The sequence below is a fragment of the Haliotis rufescens genome, unplaced genomic scaffold (assembly GCF_023055435.1).
Source record: "Haliotis rufescens isolate VD_foot unplaced genomic scaffold, xgHalRufe1.0.p SCAF_2, whole genome shotgun sequence".
Lineage (NCBI taxonomy): Eukaryota > Metazoa > Mollusca > Gastropoda > Lepetellida > Haliotidae > Haliotis > Haliotis rufescens.
This window is the reverse complement of record NW_025963890.1, coordinates 70,010,544-70,031,257: the sequence shown is the minus strand read 5'-3', so window position 1 is coordinate 70,031,257 and position 20,714 is coordinate 70,010,544. Positions and strand designations below refer to the sequence as shown.

General features: G+C 38.0%; 1 protein-coding gene and 1 pseudogene across 1 annotated transcript; one reads left to right on the top strand and one right to left on the bottom strand.

Annotated features, from left to right (window-relative positions):
- LOC125382134 overlaps nt 1-7,130 on the top strand; it is a 27,323-nt pseudogene extending 20,193 nt beyond the window's left edge.
- LOC124115379 (palmitoyl-protein thioesterase 1-like) lies at nt 6,506-20,609 on the bottom strand. The gene is made up of 10 exons (XM_046476329.2): nt 20,453-20,609; nt 15,409-15,518; nt 14,062-14,189; nt 12,974-13,044; nt 12,574-12,661; nt 12,117-12,131; nt 11,574-11,667; nt 11,244-11,342; nt 10,332-10,403; nt 6,506-9,036 (listed from the first exon to the last, which is right to left on the bottom strand). The coding sequence occupies exons 1-10, from the start codon at nt 20,547-20,549 to the stop codon at nt 8,911-8,913; spliced, it is 900 nt and encodes a 299-aa protein (XP_046332285.1). The 5' UTR covers nt 20,550-20,609; the 3' UTR covers nt 6,506-8,910.
- Nucleotides 20,610-20,714: the final 105 nt, after the last annotated feature.

Here is a 20,714-nt window from a genome sequence, read left to right as displayed (position 1 = left end):
CCTTTCATGATGTTTATTGTGATCTAGTGGAAATGGGGGCATTGGGGGCCCCAGTCGTCTAAGGCACAATAATTCACTGTGCAGAGTTGCATCCCTTGGACACTCCAGAAACCTACAATCGTTGTTTGGATCCGGGTTCGCCCTTGTTATGTTCCCAGGTTTGTCAGCACCATACAAGTGCTCGTGGGTTTTTCCAAAAGTGATAAACAGCATTAGAAATTCGCACTAGTCCTATAGACCTTGCCAAACTGTCCAGTAGTTAAGGTATCCTAAAAACTCGTAAAAATTTGCCCTTCTTAGGGCTTGTGCTACGTGTTATCATTATGAAGACTAGTTGGCTAAGATTGTTAGTTTCTGTAGCTGAGTAAACATCTGATACACGCATCGCTTCCGGTTTTCCTCCAACACTAAGTTGACATGCTGTGATATAACCGGAATACTGTTCAAGGCAGCATTAAAGCCTCACTCACTCACTCACACTAATGGAAATATTCCAGAAAAACTCAGGCAAGCTTTTGAATCTTGTGGCTCTATTTTTCTATGATGTCACTTCTTTTACAGCATTGTTAACTCTGGAGCCTATCGTATCGTGAACGGCACATGTGCCCATGAAGAGACGTCCCACAGTACCCTGGCAGAAGAGGACAAGTGCCCCGCCCTCCGTGACCTGCCCCTCAAATGCCAGTACACCACAGCTTCCAGTCTAACAGCATCGCTATTCCTCATTCTTGGTGCTCTTGTGCTCTCCCTACAAGCCTTTAACTGGTAGTACAGCACTCCGTCAAGGTGATTCCAATATTAGGAACTGTCACATTTTCAGTTACCGTGTAACATGGTGCAACAGGCATGAATGTAAGTGAGTCTCTGTTTTCGAGGAACAGTGATCTCTTGTAAGTCACTAGTCCCTGCAATGATGTAAATATGCATTTCTGAAATTGTGTCATTTCACTAGTCATAGTGATACTTTGTCATTAAATATCGAGCAGTGATGCTTACCAGTGTTTCTAAAGTAGAAGTAAATGAAAGGGTAATCCCATAATAAGCATCATGTTAATTTGAAAATAGCCTTGGAGAACTAATTTCATCATGATCCTAAACTCTGTTATGTACTGTGAGAATAATAGTGTAGAATACTCAGCCAATAATGTGATAAGGCCACTCTGTATGATACTCTCGATGTCCTACTTGTATTACTTAGTATGATCTCTAATGTTTGAAAGTCACTGGATTTATGTTATCCTGGTGTCTGTAATTGCTGTGACTGTTCAGCTTCAGAGACATGTATGACAAGGATTTATGTAGAAATTATGCTCTTGCATTGAGCTCAGTATCCAGTTGTACTTCTGACTTTTTGTAAATATTTCACATTTTACAAAATGTGTGCAATATTCAGTCCAATATCATTGCATGTTAGCAGTGGTTTTGATTATTCATTCCACTGATTAGTCAAGTAGGAGCTGTTAGTTACAGCAAGAAATGTATATACATATCAGGTAGGCAAAGCTGATTAAAAGTCTGGACACAGCCAAGTTAGCTACAGTTGATCAGGTGGGTGTTTCATATACTCCCAGTCATGATATGGCTGAAATATTGCCAATGTGACGTTAAATTTTGACTCACTCGCTCACTTATATACTCAGGTAGGCAAAGCTGATGAAAGTTGGGTAAATTTCATGACACGCTATTAATGCTTTAACACTTGTCCAGATCAGTATGTGTCTAATTTAGTGTGGTAATATGGTTTGAAACCTAATATTAATCTATATATTGTGCAGTCCGACTACGAGTTGATTTCCATTACTTAGACACTGTCAGAACCATTAGTCAATGTATGATGGTGACATTGCATCATTTCAGCATAAGATGTATAGTTATGTGAACTTTGGCATTGTAATTCTGTCATGTGAACTCCATACAGCACACTTCAAGGTTAAAGGGGGACGAGGCTCTCACAAATACTCATTACTTGCTAGTTTTGGGGGCATGGGTGGCTCAGTTGTCTAATATAAGGCGCCGGCAATTCGCTGTGCAGAGTTGCGTCCTTTGGACACGCCAGAAACCTTTGATCGTGAATTTGAATCCTAGTTTGCCCTGATAATGTTTCTAGGTTTGTCAGCACCATACCCGTGCTTGTAGGTTTCACCAAATTTGTAAACGTCTAAGACCTGCATCACTTCGGATTTTTCTCCTACATCAAGCTGACATGCCATTAAATAACTGGAATACTGTTCAAAGCGGTGTAAAACCTAACTCACTCTCTTACTCTTGCAAGACTCCTGATTGTGATTCTTGGTTTGTCATCCTCGTACTGGAGCTCTTGTGTTTCACCCAAGTGGTAAGTGTCTAAGACCTGCATATGACACGATCCTTCCATAAAGTGGTATGCTTGTCGTAAGAGGCGACTAACAGGATTGGATGGTCAGGCTCGCTGACTTGGTTGATGCATGTCATCGGTCCCAATTGCGTGGATCAACGCTCATGATGTCAATCACTGGCTTGTCTGGTCCAGACTCGATTATTTACAGACTGCCATTATATAGCTGGCATATTGTTGAGTGGGGCGTTTAACAACAAACAAATCTACCGTGTCTCCTGTTGTATCTAATTCTGTCTACTGTTGAATGTAGTTTTCTAGTGATGTGCGGCGTTAAACAACAAACAAACAAAAAACAAAGTGGTGTTTTCCCTCACTCACTTGATGTTTTATTTCAATCAAGCTGTTACTACAAGACAAATTACAGAGACAAGTTTTCCAACTGCGCCACACACTAACGCGACTCATGGCACGAAGCAAGCAGCCACAGGCCTTGTCTGTCTTTAATATTCATCACTTTCCATGTACATAGATGATAGATAGTTACTGTGGTGACCATTCCCGAGAGCAATATACAATCACAACAATCATTCCAGATGTAATGTTTTGATACATGACCGTGTCGTGTAGTGTGAGAAGTTCATTATACACATTCCTTATATATCTGCTTGGTCCTAGTGTTTGCTCCACTGCTTATCCTCTGTGATATTAGTGTCAGATGTTTCAGGATAAAGTAACCATATGTCTCTGGTTGAATATGATTCCTGTTTAGTATAAGGAACGTATGCTGTATTCATTTCATTCTTTTGTGAAAGTCTTGCAAGGCAAAATGGAAAGCTTGGAATAATGTCTTATACCAAATTATTCCACACAATATTGCACGAAAGGGTGATATTAAACAAGGAACTGTCTACTCATTGTTTGAAATTAAGGATGTTTCTGGGTTGTTGAGCGTTGCTCCTACAGTAATTGAACCTAGGGACCTATTAAATCTTTACCTCTGGGTCATGACAAGGACTTCTTGTCTCTCATGCTTAATTTCATACACTACTACTGATACACTGTATTTGGTGCAAGGAAATCTGTTTCAAAGCATTATCTCTGAAATCATCAAAATCAGTCATTTAGAAAATAGATGGAGATTGCATCATTACTAAAACATTGTTTCTATAAACATGTCTGTCCCTCTTTTAAAAGACTAGAACAGACACAGTGTGTGCTGAACTTGGTGGGCCTCTGGTAGGATTTGTACAAGTAAGAGCTTCCAATGAAGTAGAATGTTTTATACTACAAATGATACTGTTATTAATTAATCTTGAATTAAATCAGGTGCTCAGTTTGCAAGCATCCAATCTCTACTCAGTGAATTTGCTGAACATGTGGTATTTAACATATGGAAATAGCATACAGTTCAATGGGCGTGTCCTGAACTCTTCTGTACTGATAGTTGAATGTAATGTTGGTTTGAGGGTTTTAAGCATCATTAATTATGAGTATGAGCTTTGGGGATATAGATATTAGGACTAGTGGCAGGTATCACAAACTGATTGCCTGGTGCATCCAGAAAAGAGAGAGGGTTGTAGGCACACTTTAACAGAGACATTAGTACATGGCGAAATGTCACCTTTTTTAGTTTTATGCGAAGTTTTTGCACTCATTCAACTCTCACACAAGGTTCAAGAAATCTTTAATCTAAATATTGACCTCCCTACAGTCATTGTCACATATATCGTCTATCAATAATCAGCTAATACACGTTTCAGCTTGTGGTGAGAAGGAACAATTACTTTGTTTGGATGATAGATAAAATGCTAATAATATAAACCATGCTGTGAGACATGCCAATAATGATTACTGTTGTTATTTATTAAATTACTCATTTTATCTCAGATATTTGTAATTGCCTCAATTTGGGGTTGGCATGGTTACTAGTTTTTAACCAATTTATGTTTTATCACAGAGGGCTTGGCTGTGAGTTAGTGATAACATGTTGAGGTTGTGCATTTTCTTGTCAGTATTATTGCTGTTACCAAATCAAACTGAATAGTTATAGAGCTCAAGGTCACAATTAGCTGCTTGTCCGTCATACTGAGTGTTTTCATTTTTTCCATTATTGAAGGCTACAACATAATAAATGGTTCTCAGGCATTGACTCCTTAGATTTTGGCACCAGGTTAATCCTTTATATTATCAAGTGTGAAATAGTTTGCTCCTGGATAAGACTTTCTTTTCCAGGTCCGGACCAATTTACTGTCTGGCTTTACAATGGGTCATGAACATTGTGGCCATGGACCCTAAATATAGATATTTAACGGACTCTCCATTCAAAAGAGCGAGTAAGGGGAGTAACCATTGCAAACTACCGTGCGGTATAGACTGGTGGTCCCCTGCCTCTGTTGCCCACGCTACACGAGCATGAGGGCAGGTGACCTGTCCAGCGCACAGCAGAGATCATGAGTGGTGGGCACAGCAGCCTCGAGTCCATCTTAGTGTCCAAGGTGTTGCAAGGGGTTATGTTGCATTGTTGTTCCAGGATAGTTTTCACCTAAATAATGAATCAAACAGCATTTGTATTTATTAATCTTTTTGTAACTCCTGAAAAATTGATGGAGGGCATATCTATAAAACCAGAAAATAATTTGGTATAGCTCAGCTTTCATGAACAGTGTTGATACTAGTGAGTACTGGCAGAGAACCATGCATCATGTTTTGGCCAATAATGGTCAATATGTAATCATTTCAAATTTATCTTTTGACTCATACCTGCACTCTCAATATAGGTCTATTGTAATTGTTGTTTAACAACGAAGTGTGTATTCTTGTGATGTTACCATGGTTACATTGTAGTACAGTGCTCGTTGCCATGGGGTAGTACATTTCTCATTACTGCTGTGTAGTAAAGTGCTCATTCACATACTTTTGTACCCTGTTAATGTCATAGATATTGCTGTGATCTATCTGCGTGTCTTTATACAACGAAACCAGCTTCATGTAAAGAACCAAGATTTTTGTTCAAATTGTTGTGAAAAGCTTCCTGCCAAGTGTTAGTCAATTTGTTAGAATCACACACAATTCATCAAGGACCACTTTCCAAAGTTCCTTAAACCTCACAGAAATCATGTATCTCAAATCTTTGTTAACTATTTGTACATATTTGATAGATATTTGCATTGAGTTTTAGAATGGCTCAATATGAAGATCAAGGGTGAATTCATACACCGAAACTTTCATGCACTGCGATACATGATACATACAGACTTGTATCGTGGTACATGACAATAGAAAATGATGTGTTGTTTACTTATGAAAAAGTAATCCTGTTTAAATAGGTATAAATGATAGCTTGAGAGGCCACCCACATCCTACAGATCAGCTGTTTGAGATAATTTTGCTTCCCCGTTACTTTTTGTGATGAACAGTGAACACAGAAGGAACAGTCTTTCGCCATTTTTCACTCATCTGCAATACAGGAGTACGCCTATTCATGTCCTTCGTGTTGATATTCTGGCTTATTCAGATGTGTATCATATTGATTGTATTCAAATAAAAGTGAAAACAATTTGAATTACTTGAGTGTAGAAATTATTTTTTTTACAAAAGTGTTTGTGATAATTTTAGTGATGTTTACTTAATACCCAAAGCATGTCTATATATCCAGCATAGTGCCATGTGCTAGAAAGGTGTGTCAGAGAAAAAGAGCAATAAATAGTTAGGATTTTCTCAATACAGATATGAAGCAGCCTGTTATTCATGATATATGTAGTATGTAATACAAGATTGATGTATGTCGCTTACAGTTCCAAATTCAATTTAGCGCAGTTAAATCTACAGGTATCCTAGCTATAAATTTGAAAACACAGTATGTTTATCTCCTAATTCACTCACTCACTCACTGTTAGTACATGTTACCTAAAACAATATCCATTTGTTCCGGTACTGTTCAAAAACCCACCATGACCTAGTGGGGTTTTGCAGATACATGGTGCATTTCATTAAGGCACTGCAGGTTGTAGAGAAGTAGGATGAATAGTACTCATTTTATAAGTGTCAAGTTATGATCAGGAACCTTTTTGGCGCATGGGATATGCATAATTTAGGAAATGAGGACAATGTTTACAAATCATTTTCAAAGTTATCAGTGTTATGTTATGTGTTCCTATGAATCAGAATTAGACTTTTTTCATTTCAACACTTGTGCATATCACCATGTCCAATATTTGCAAGTGAATGTAAAAAGACTTTTCAACGACTTCACCATTTTCCATTTCCAGGGGGCCAGAGAGGGCCCTTATTGCACCTCGTCCTTTGACTTGGAGCATAATACCATGATCATATTGTGGGTTTCTAGTCAAACTTAGCAGTCACAGTGTTGTTTCAGAAAAAAGCACAACTTTGTCTAGTGACCACCATGTATTTAATCTATTGTTGATGATCTCATAGAACACTAACGTGGACATTTTGCCAGATTTCTTGTGTGCACAAGCAACTTATTTTTCTTCTTGAAAACTTCTTCCACTACACACTGGAATTTGTTTTTGTTACTGTGTGGAGATTTAGATGTATATACATTTTACAAGTTTATTCCATTGTTTTTATACATATTGAAGTTGCACTCATATTTGTGATGTCTTCAAATTTGGTTTGTCTACACTTTTTTGTATATGTAAGATTGTTTTCAGTCGTGTTGATTTTTTGTTTTGGCTTTTTTAGTTGAATGTACTTACATTTTACATTGTTAATAAAGTTTTGAAATGATTCACGTTCTAGACACATGATCAAAATTTATTTATCAAGTTAATAAAAGTATGTCACAATAGTCTTTGTTGCTTTTGTTCCTTATTTAGATTTCAGGGAAGGTGTCTTGATATGCTACATCTGTAGTACACACTTGCTATAACTTTCAGTGTCCACTAGTATTTTTTAGATGATCCTTCTTATGTGTCTGAGGTAAACAATTAACAATCCTCTTCAGCTGTATCACAGGATATTAACGACTAGGCTATTTCAAACTGAAGATACAATTAAATAATTTGCTGTGACAAACTCGGAATGTTGATACCAGCACACACAAGAAAGAAGTGAGATTTTCCGACCTCACACATGCGCATAAGTTGGGAGCAAGACGCTATTAGTTGCACAACTAATTATGGATAGTTGATAGTTTAGAGAACTACTGTTGAAAGTCTGAAGAAATTATTGTGTGATAACGGTCAAAATACTGGATTCATGACAGATGTAACAGAGGTTTTGAATTCGTATTATCTTTGTATGACATCTGTGGCACACACAAGCTAAAACAAACTATCAGTGTTCATCTGATACTTGTGAGATGATCCTTCTAACGTCAGCGTGTGTACTCCAAATGTCGTGGCACTAATTGAGCTGACCTTGTGGAAATGGACTGCTTCAACAATCCCGTTACCATAAAATGACATACAAAGTCTTTTAGTGAAATAATTTACTTCATGTAAGTTATTGAAACAACATAGATCAATATGTGAAGATAAAAAAAACAGCAACTAAAAAATATATTAAGTGAGCAGAACATAGATCATAAATTTTAGTACATATTTTATGCAACCAAAATAAATATACACAAAACATATCGTCTTTTTATCAATAGAATACAAAAGCAATATGAAATAGCTGCTTCATTTTGTAGCTTTTATTGCAGGTTAGGTCCTGAACTTACGAGATTAAGAAATTAAATACAACATATTGGCAAGCATGATAATTTAAGCAGTATGCAAATTCTCTATTTATGAAGAAACTTGCAAGATACATTACTGGTACCGTATTATTGAAGTCTTATGGGGGAAGGGCCAAATACTTTATCAAGATTCAAGGGTCGCACCACGAGTTAAATCACATGAAGCAAGAATGTCTAACTGCCTTTACCATTGAAAATGTACATACAACTAAACATACAGGGTTTACATAAACATAGTAATTTGTTTCACCAAGAATAGGCATCTTGTTGCTGTTTTATGCCATGTCAATATTTGTATAAAATATTATGTACACCTTTATCAAATATTTACCCTTTAATGTACAAACAGGTAAAGGTAGAATACCATCTGTTAAATGTTGTGTAAAAAAACAATTGATATGAAGAAATACATATATTTACATGAGCATTTACAGCAATATTTATGTCTGCTCTATGGTATTGTAAAGAAGTAGTTTTCTACTGTAAGCATACACAATTTAAACTGTACAGTAAACATTCATGGCTAAGGTAATACTGGAATGCTGTTAAATAAATGTACAGTAACATAATTTTCAAAGATGAATTGCAAAATTTAGAAAAGGTTGGTTGTAAATTATTCTTAAAGGAAATATGTTTCCAACATATTATTTTCGTACCATTGATAAACCTTATTTTGACCAAGTATTTTTCCTTCTAAATCCTCGTTCCCTTCTTCATAATTAACATAATCACAGCTGACGTCAGTATTGTAATCATCTGTGGCAAGATGAGACCGAGAACGTACTCACTGTCAGACATTGTACTGTGTCATTAATGAGTTTTATGGGGGTCTCAGTTTAACCAAAATCAGTGTTTAGAGTATCAGCAACATGAGTAGAGGGGAAGCTTAGACGAGGAATTTCTCGAGGATGCTGTTGATAAACCAGGTGTCGGTGAAATGAAGATGGTCTGAATCCGATGACAGGAAGGTGATGCGTCCACTCTCGTACAGCGTCTTCAGTCCAAGGTAGTCCTATGAGACAAAGATGATTGTAAAGTTTTGACATTGTTCTAGAATTAGACAGTGAGAATTTGTTGTTACAGTCACAGATATTATATATATTTTATTTCAAGTCGTCTGTAGTGTGAGACAGAGTGCTGATGTTGGTTAATAGTGATGATCTGATTATACAGATTCTGAAAGGGTCAAAATATAACATCCTCTTCAATGACAGCCCTAATCGCTTTCTTAGTTAACAAAAAATATTTTACGATCAGTCATAATATTTGTTTAATGTCACACTCAATATTATTGCAATATGATGATAGCAAAAATAAGAAAACAATCAAGTCTGGACCAGACAATGCAGTAATTGACAGTAAGCACTATTGTGAAACGATGACATGCAATCAACCAAGTCACTGAGCGTGCTCACCCAATCCTATTAGTTGCCTCTAATTCTTACTCTGAAACCCCAAGGGTGTAGACTTAATGACTCAAAATGGTGTATAACTGATAGATAATATTCTTGTTAGAAACACTAAAAGGTAATTGGTCAATGGTAATTTGTTTTCCAATCAAACATTTCAATTCCTGTCTGTATGGGTTCAAGGCTTTAGTAAAATTCTTGAAAATCAGGTGGAGCATACCACATCGCCAGCATGGGATGCTATTTTTTTTGCTTTGAACCTGGATTAGAAAATTTACAGACCCAGAGGTAAATCTCTGTCAAAATGAGTCATCCTTTATTTCTATGTCGTATCTAACAGTAGTATCTAAGGGCCCCCTTATTTAATCAATAGCATGTTAAAGTTCATTTTTATCATGAAACTTTGTTAACCTGACTGACTAGCAATATATTTTTGCATGGTGGACTTCAAAACAAAAACCAGGCAGATGTGTAGGACTAACTGTATCAGTCACAGAGTGAGTGAGGTAGTGTATAATGCTGCAGTCAGCAATATTTCACCTATATCACGGCACCTGGTAACTTCCATACTTTAACACTGGATTACGAGAGTTGTGGCTCTGTGGAACAGGACCCAGGCCTGATAAACCAGTGGTTGAAAGCATGGCCAATGCCCCAGATCGTTAGGTCACTAATATTCCAGCTATGTGATGGCAGACGGTAAATAATCAAGTCTGGACCTGACAATCCAGTGATTGACATCATGAGCATCAATCGATGGAAATGGAATATTATGACATGCATCAACCAAGTCAGCCAGCATGGGTTGCTGAAGACCAATTTTAATCTGGATCTTCATGGGGAATCCAACAGGTTCTAAATTGTAGGAAAACCAGTATGTGTAATCTGCTATACTCACATTTTTGTAGAGGTCGCTCTGTGTCATGTTGTACAGCTGGGTAGTCTGCCCGCGGGCGTAGAACCCAAACCACTGAATGACAAAAGTGACCAGGTTTTTAATGAAAGCATGTTAACATGACAGTTGCACCAGTTGTTTGTTCAGTCTGCAACATCGAGAACATACTAAGGATAAATCATGACCAGACGAATGAATCCACACATCTGCATAATTAGTCTGTCATACAGACCCTGAAACAAATATATCCACTACAGCCCCATCTTCTCGAGGCAAGAGTGTCCACTAGCCCATATCAAAGCCTAGTTTCAAGGCCACTTTTTCTTGGCCTCTTGTAATGAAAACGCGATATCCAATCAGATCACTGTTTATATCTTGTTTAGCTCATAAAGATGGCAACTACCATAGGCAATGACGTAGTCGATCACAATTTCATCCCCGACACAAAAACATAGGCAATCGTTTGTATGTGTGTGTGTGTGTGTGTGTGTGTGTGTGTGTGTTTAAAAGATGAAAAAGACATATTCGTGTCAACAAAGACAGGCAGCGGTAAAACAATTTAATCAAAGGTGTACCAATCATGGATGTTGATTTTGTGAAACGTTCTGATTGGACTATCGATATATGCAATAGTCCAATCATATTTAGCACAGGAGAGTGGGCTTGATGTGGCAAGGGTGGAAACAAGACTTTGATATAAAGGCAAGTGGACGCTCTTGTTTCGAGAAGATGATACAGCCACTACAAGTCTTATAGTAGGCATCAGTTTGGAGTTGACCACTACATTATTCCTATCAATAAAATCTATCCTTAAAATGATTAATATTATCAGGTAAAGAATGTTAGCCGTCAATTATTATTTATAGTAGTGTTAATGATGATGATGTTTTTATTGTTATTGTTGTTGTTGCTGACCTCGCTCTCCTTGGGCTGCACCATGGTGTCCTGCAGGAACATCACCAGCACCATGTTCTTCAGCTTCAGCAGGTTCTCCTTGTACGTCATGTTCTTGGTCTGCAATAACGGAGAGACTAAGCAGAGGCAACTCAGGTCTAGATAACATTGATTTTTGTTTCACATTTTGTACATTATATCTATTTTATGGAGTATCTGAAGTTTTAAAAGAAACATGTTTTTATCAGCGCGCGCACGCACACACACACACACACACACACACACACACACACACACACACACACACACGATCAACAAAACGATCAGATGTCCAGTGCCAATGCTGCTTACTGGTCGCTCCTGGTTGATGTCGGCGAGGAAGACGCTCTTGGCTCGGTACTCCTCCTCATTGAGTGGGTCGTGCCAGTACTCTGCTTGTACCAGACTAAGGGGAGACAATTATGCCATGTGAACTGCTGGGATAGTTCGAAACAGTACTGCCAAATTATTGCAATAGTTGTGCCAAGATTTTAACAGTATTTGAGTACTCCTAGATTATCCTGTGTTTATATCTCCATTCTATTTTGATAAATACCCTGGAGTCATACACCACCACAACTTCACTTGGGAGTCCAGTTAGAATAACACAATGATACAAAGAATGTCAAAGTCGCGTGTACTTGGTGTGTCTTGTTTTGCTGAAACTTTTGAGCAGTGCCAGTATACCTAGAACATACTCAAGGTGATTCTGAGATTCGAACCCATCATCACACGTTTCTGACACGCCAAAGGGATGCAACTCCTGAGACAACATTATAAGAATACTAGAGACTATCTTATTTTATTTCTGTTTCATGACTTGCTACAGGCATAATGTTGACCCGTTGTACTTACTTGTCCTGCACAAATCTGAAACAGTCAATAATACCAATAAATAAACATGACTGATAATAATGTTGCCATAATATTCCCTTAACAGAATTATCACCTTAACATGGAATACCTTTTTTTATATATTAAAATGTGCATAAAACATAATCAAGTTTTTTTAATAATTACACGTAATGATGCTAATACTTGACTTTCCTTTGTTGGTTATGAACCTTTAAACAGGGTTGGAAAGTATTTCTTTTCAAATGTGCAGCTGATTGTATTTTAATACAGCAAATTACGTACATAACAAACACACTTAGAATGAACTGATGGATTTATTTTTTCTTTGGTCCCATCCATAAGCTGATCTGACATGCACATGCAGCTTTATATACTCGTATCCTCATGCATATACCATGCAGACTTATATCTGTTACATATATTATACTGGTTCAGAAACACAAGTCCGGATACTCACGAAACATAGGCTCCTAAGTTGAGCATCTTCCGGACCAGGTTACAGATGGTGGCGTTGTTCCCTGGGCACTTGGGGAAGCCATACACACCTGTGAGAAAATAGATTCATATCTGCAACTTTTATCCATTCAATTTTTCTAGAAAATTGCAAAAATTAAATACAGTACCGTATATTGCTGTGTATAAGGAGACTTTTTCGTACCTAGGGGGCTGTTTCGTAGTTAGGGGGCTTTCGAGGGGGGTCGTCTTATACACAGGGTTGAAGAGTTTTGATGTTTTTTTCCCCAACACAAAGACATTACTGTGATTAAATTAAACCTCATTTATATAAAATGACACCAATATCTTGTTTTGTCGTTGGTAATGATTGTTTGGGGTATTGACAACTTTGCTGTCGTTACCTTGGTGTTGTCCTCCAACCGAGACGAGGTTGAGCATGGGAGGAGTCGGACATTTCTGTGCGATGGCCCTCCTAAATGGACAAGGAAAGACATGTTTACCATTGTAAACGTCAGTGGACACTACAGACAACTAGCTAGAGACTTTTTGTTCTGTGTTGTTAAACGCCGCACTCAGCAATATTCCAGCTATATGATGGTGGTCTGTATAAAATCGAGTATACTGTATACTATCCAGTGACTGACATCATTAGCATTTGGAATATGATGGTGAGTGAGTGAGTGAGTGAGTGAGTGAGTGAGTGAGTGAGTGAGTGACCGTCTCTAAAGATGCTGGAAAATAATTAGTTTGGGCTGGGCAAACCAGTTGATTGCCTAAGAAACGATCCATGTTGATGCTGTACAGGGAGTTGAGTGAGACTCAATCAGCAAGGTTACGGACATCCGATCCTCAATTTTACAACGGATATGAGTTAGTGGGTTACCATTCTTTCCTGAATTCCCCACAAGTGCACAGAACTATAAAAACATTTCAAGATGACAGGCTATCTCTGAGAAGAATAAAGAAGTTATCCTCTATATGTCCAGGGCTTGCATTTCAGTAACCTTCACAACACCCCTGGATCCATTCTCAAATTACCTGCCCTTGATTTTCTTCGTTCCTGACCAATCAAACGTTGAGATTAGGAAAAAGGAAACTGGTAAGGGAGGTAACATGAAGACCATCAAACAGAATTCAGAGGGCTTTCTTTTGCATGTCAGTCAGTTTTTCAATGTTGAATTTCTTGAAAAAAATCGTTATCAATGGGACTGGCCGGCATGTTGTTGATATCGCCCTCCCAACATTGAGTCGCATTCTGATTGATCCGTTGGACTGAGTCGCATAGCAAATCAAAATGGCTCATGAAAATCAAGGGCGGGTAATTGAAATCGCGAGAACCACAGGAATGGATCTAGGGGTTTGTGTAGGTTTACTGGAATGCGAGCCTTGGATATATATAGATACAAAGAGAGACAGAGACAGGTACACAGATGACAGTGTGACAGAAAGAGACAAACGCTGAGACACAGACTCTGAGAGTTCCACTCACAAGAACTGTCCTCCCTGGGAGAATCCAATAGCATTGTAGCCATTAGCCAGCTTCTTGTCCGCAGCCAACTGCTGGCAGACCATGGCAATCTGCTTGTTGACATTCATTAAGAACCCATTCTCCGTGTCCTGTAACCATAGTAACAAGCAAATATCTTTACAATTCCTTCAATAACAGTAACATATGGTAACTGATTCATAATATTTATAATTTTTCCATGTTTATTGATAAATAATATGAGAACAACATTTTTCACACAACAAATCTAAAGAAACATGTAACTAATTACTGAATTATTTTTTTCATGAGTAACCAAGCACTTAACATGCTTATGAAAAAAATTGATTAAGATATTTGTTTATTTCTGTCAATCATTATTATTTTATCATTTTTTTTTAAATTCTACTTTTTTATGTTTACAATCTCCATGTGTAAAAGCACTGAAGTCACTCAATAAAAACCAAACCACTGGACCAACTGGCCAATGTGATCTGCTATGACAATGGAAAGTGTACATTTAAAATCAAAGCATGGTTCATACAAAACTGGAACCACCACATTTTACCTCTGAGCAATGAACACACTTTTCAAGGCAATGATCATACATTTCAAGTCAAATTCAAATTCAAGGTTTTGCCTAGGCTGTTCGAACCTTGTGAAGATAGGATTGCCTTTGTGCTAAAATTGCTTTGTGCAAGTGGGCCTTAGACAATTATCTTGCTGCTTCATAAATGTGAACAACCCTTGAAGATCCAGGGTAGAATAGGTCTCCAGCAACCCATGCTTTCAGTAAAAGGCTACTATACTTGTCATAAGTGGCATTAACAGGATTGAGTGGTCAGGCTCATTGTCTTGGTTGATGCATGGTTTGGTTTGGTTTGTTGTTTAACGCTGCACTCAGCAATATTCCAGCTATATGACGGTGGTCTGTAAATAATCAAGTCTGGACCAGACAATCCAGGGATTGATTTCATGAGTGGTTGATGCATTTCATCATATCCCAATTGTTTGGATCAATGTTCATGATGTAAATCACTGTAATATCTGGTCCAAACTTAATTATTTACAGACTGTTGTCATATAGCTTGAATATTGCTGAGTGCTGCATTAAACAAAAAACAAACAAACAATTAGAGTGTGGGCAATATTCCAGCTATATCACAGCTGTCTGTAAATAGTCTAGGCCAACAGGTGACACCAACAGGAAATGATGACACACAATAAGCCATGTCACACAGCTTGACCCCTGCTTCAAAACTAGTCACCTGTTATAAACAGCAAAAGTGTGCAGGGGGCAATTCTAAACCCAGATCCCACTTCTACAAACACATCTGATCGAGTCCTCACCTCTGCAACATTGCTGCCTATTTCCAGGGACTTGACATACACGCCATTGATGTTGTTCTCAATCAGTGACTTTATGCTGCCCATACTCAGTGGGTTACAGCAACTGTCCCCTGGAGAGAAAAAACTAGCCAGTACTTTTCACCATAGTATATTTACACTTACATTGATAAGACTTTGAGGACTACAGGTAACATTTGCATGTGAACAAATAAAATACAACTTACTTACTCGCTCAAACTGTATTGATCAAGATTATCAAAATTATGACATAATCAGAGACCATATATATCTGACATAATGTATTGTGTGAGCCCAATACAGTCAAAATGCCAAAGCAACCATGGTAACAGTAGATTTTGATTTACCACTTTGGCAACACCCTGGGGCACAGCTATGGTGCTAATAAACATAGAAACGTAATCAGGGATTCGAACCCATGATCATAAGGGACGCAACTCTGCATAGCGCATCGCCACGTCCAACACGACTGGGCCACAGCAGACACCAGTCCGATTTTTGTGAATGAGTCAGCCAGTATTTGCTTGTGAACAAGACTCGATGTCAACGATTGACTAGTAGTCCGGTAATTAAAGGTTTATTTTTCATGAAGGTTCAACAAAATTGACGGAAAAGGTTTTTTAATGCATTTCACTGCCTTGATAGGTCTACTTTAAGAAAAAAAACAGTTTACCAAAATTTGACTTGGGGAAACACCCAAAATAGGTCAAATCCAAGATGGCCACCATCAATACAAACGAAAATTGAAAAGTAAAAAAAAAAGAATCAATCAAAATCTAAACATGGATGATGACTCTATTTATAATCAACTTCATAGGATCAAGACAGGGGTATATACATTTAACAATTTTGAAGTGAAATCTTACACAGAAATAAATTACGGCTGCCCGAAAAGTGAAAAAAATTCAATTGTTCCATATCGGACTACAAAATACTTAACACAGGCTTATAAAGAGGGAATAACCCTGCAATACTACAGTTTACAAGTCAAACTTACTATCAATTTAAATGTCTAAAGTTCAAGACAGTCTTTATATTCACACTCATATACTGGATATGAAGAGACGATTATTCAGTAATGTCAGAAAAGTCATGACTTGGTCCATTTGAACATGTCATCCCTTTGCATTGTCCACATGCTGAGGTACATTGTAGACAAAAACATTCTGCATGAGCATGTGTTTTTATCACACTTTCAAGTGCAATTGTATCTGATTATTTTCAACAGAAATTTAGGAGTGACAGCTTGGTGCCTTGTGATTGGTTTCAATATAGTGCCCTTGTTGCTCTTTTGAAGCGTCCAGCCCCATTCTGTCGCATCCATATTGTTACCTAGCCAGGTCTGCACTTGCAGTAAAGACTCGTTGGCTGGGCAATCTGGCAGCATCTGATGTCGGTGGAAGGTGTCGAAGGGGTAGGTAATTTGAGCTTGATACATACCTTCTCAGTGAATTTCGTCACAGTGTCACACGTTCAAAATTCAAATCCAAGCCAGGCAAACAGCTGTAGAGGATTGCAAGTGCCTGATTACCAGCCTGCTCGATTTCTGCATGGCTTCCACCTGTCACCATGAAAACCTTTGAATATTCCTGAGACCATCCCTATGCCATATGGCCTCGATGTTGTGTCACTCCCTGACAATGCATGTACAAAGAGCAAAGAATGGCTGAGATTAGGATCAAGGATCATCTATAGGATGAAGCTGTCAATGTTCTTTGTACTTGTCTGAAGATAGATGGCCTCATGGTATCGGGTCTGAAGTGATATTGCAACAGGATGAGAAGTTCCCTACCACTACCACAGTCTGTGTTTGAGCCAATGTACAGGCAGACATTGCAATGTCATAGTCAGCATCTCAGGATGGGTGTTTAATCTGAAAACCCACCTTGTTCGATTTTTGACCCGAACAGAGTGATGAATTTCTGTTTGTTTCTTTCATTTGCCAAAATGGCTTTTTCTTCATTTTCAGAATCGTGTCTGGTGTGAAATCCACATCCACTCCAACCTCACTTCCAGTTCTTCTCTGATGGGTCTCATCCTTGGTCGAAAAACACCACAATAACCATCAAACACGATAAGAGCATTACAGAAGTGGTTCCTCAAGAAATGAGACCGCACAGCTTGTGCCACTGATTTGCTGGACAACATCTGTTCTACCCGCTGAATATACTTGAGTGATGATCTCCTTTAACCCAGGTCCAGCCATCAGATTCCCAACTTTACCCACAAAACTCATCTCAGTATGGAATCCCCCCAAGAGCAGGGCTATTTGATGCAAGGGGCTCTCAGCTGGCCGTGATTCGATGATCATGTATGCAATTCACCAAAGTTGCTGGTCGATTGTAATAACCGGTGTGATTCCATGTCATCTGGCATGTTTGGAAATATACTCCAGCATTGATCTGACACAAGATTCGTCACTTGGTGTCATGTTGATAATCGACAAGAATATCTCAGAGCTCTTCCTGGGGTATAGAATGTCAGAATGGAGCAAATGCATGCAACCGGAACACAGTGGTCGACACACACAGAAGTGGAGCACTCCACAAAATATCTACTTTGCTATTCTTTTCATCAAAACAGAAGTCACCAATTGGTGGATAGATAATGTTCGCCAGATTTCTTTGTGAGAATAGTTTGACACTGTTGATTTTTTAACATCATCCAAGTCCACCTTAACTCTTGGTACCCTTTGTTTCACCATCTCGCCCATGGCATGGATTGAGACAGTGCCATCAAACCTTTTGCTGGCATGATCTATATAACCAGCCTGGTATTGCACGAATGTATCTGCAATGTCACTGATTAGGTGAAACCGAGTTGGCTTATCATATCCACTAAATTACGATGACCATATTTGTGTTATAGTGTGATACTTTATCAAACTTGTTGAGGAGGCAGAAATGATGGGGATATGACGAATGCATTATTGCCTGATCCAATGACGCAGTATGGAGTTTACTGTTTCAGCTCTTGATGATAGCTTGAAGGAGGATGCGTAATGCATGTGGGAGGTAATCATTGTCGAGATACACATCAACATGTTTCGACATGCTCTCTACCTGCGTATGAATGTATTCTCCCCCAACTTTAATCAAACTGTCCATGTCATATTTGTCCACCTTTGCAACATTTTCATATGCCGTAAGAGATGCAATGTTAGGTTGTTGCCTGATTGTAGTTATGAATACCTTGTTCCCATAGTGAGTCATGAATTCCCTTTTCAGCTGAGATGTAGTGTGTAGTTGATCATCACTCAGTGCACTTATTGACTTCATAATGTGATGCAAATTGTCCAAAGGAATCGTTTCATCATCATTCTCTTCCAAGTAATCAATGGCAATCTCAAATGCTGTCATCTAGGACATACACTTCAGTCGACCAAGTCTCCGTTTCTTTGGTGGAGCCTCCTCATGTTCAATATAAGCTGCAGGTATACCTGTCCCTCTCCGAAAATTCTTATCACAAGCATGGTGCTGGATAGCTTCTTCAGCTGGTAGATCTTATATGGGCACGATACTTGACTGTACCATCTTGGCCCAATCATCTTGCCTGTTGACACAGTATGTTGCAGACATATGTTGAGTAGCTTCCTGGAACTCAAGAGCCATCGCACGGCTGAAGTACACTTCTATATGGATGTTTGTATGCAACATCCTGGTCAATACAAGTACCACATAGAAAACAGTGAGTTTTTAAATTTTAGGCTTAAACATATGATCGAAGAGTTTTCAGCTACTTTGATTCCCTTTGGATTTATATGCATACCTCGACACTGACTGTGTACCAACAGGCTACAGTTGTATATGATGTCAGGTGCACCTAATTCGTGCAGTCTGTTTGCGTTATTAATGCTACAGCAGCATTTTGCTGTCAACTTCACATAATTCTGGGGTTTGTCCAGGTTAACTGGTTCCATACATAGCAAACAAGTAGCCATCTGTGATCTACACAGGACACCTTCAGTTGAGAATAGTCACCTGCGAATAGTAACAGTTGATAGAAATATGGTTGACATGTGTACAGACACAAATGTTGCTTTTCCGATTAAGGCAAATGCTTTTTGTGCTAAATGTCTTGATTATATCTTCAGAATTAACTTTTAATCAAAGTTTCTGAGAAGCTTATACCATTTGAGAAAAATAACCGCTTCCCGGAGTTTGGATTATCTCCCTTGATTTTCCTTGAAACAAATGTTGATGTTAATGGCTCTGTTTCAATTTTTTATTTATATTTGTTCATATTTTCATCAATTATTCCTCTCTAGAGCCAATATCAACTATATATTATACAAGTTTTCATTTTAGCTATAAAAGAAAAATAGCTTATACATACCTTCATGTTCTTGAGGTCTATCTTTAAAACATTGTTTGCTCGGCCACCATTTTGAAGAAGGGGATACTTTGTTTTTTTCAATTATATTTGTTTCTAACTTGATTATTTATGTGAAGACAATAAACTGTATAATTTTATATGTAAAAAGTCAACATTATAATAAATCGGTTCATGTTGATAGTTCTGTTCTGCAAGAATTACTCATATTAACAAATTTATGTACGTTTTCGTCATTTTGAAGCATTATTTAAAATTTCCATGTGAATTTTCCTTTCAAAATTGTTAAATATACATTCCTTTGCATTTATCCTGGCAAGCTAATATAGATAGACTCACCATAAATGTTTTTATTGTTATTGGTTCCACGTTTATGACTATTATTACTTTTGTTGGCGGCCATCTTGGATTTGACCTTTTTTCGGATGGTTCCCCGTGTCCGATTTTGGTAAACTATTTTTTATTTTAATGCATATGTGTCAAGGCACCAAAATCCAGCAATAAACCTTTTCCGTCAATTTTGTTGAACCTGGACCTTTTAATTACTGGACTATAGTTCCAAGAGATCCATGCGAACTGAGTTGTTGGGCGTCTTCCTTGTATCCTGAGTATCCTTCTGCATCAAGTACATTTTTGAATAATTTTGTTAGCGTCATAAACAGAAACGTCTCTCAAGTGACAAAACTGTTCTTACCCATTCCATGCCATATCACAACAGGCGTCTGTGCTGCACAGGAACCAAAAATTACCAAAGCAGCGAGCCAAAGCATTGTGTTTCGATGCACCACCATTTTGGAGTCATATGACCATTCATAGGGACCAATTCTTTATAGTTATTATGTAGTTCTTATACGTGTAAGAGTCAAACTTAAAGGTGACATCCAAACCAGTGTAATAATATTTACAATAATTTCCAACAATAACCATTGAAACTCCCGTTCAATGATCCAGGTGAA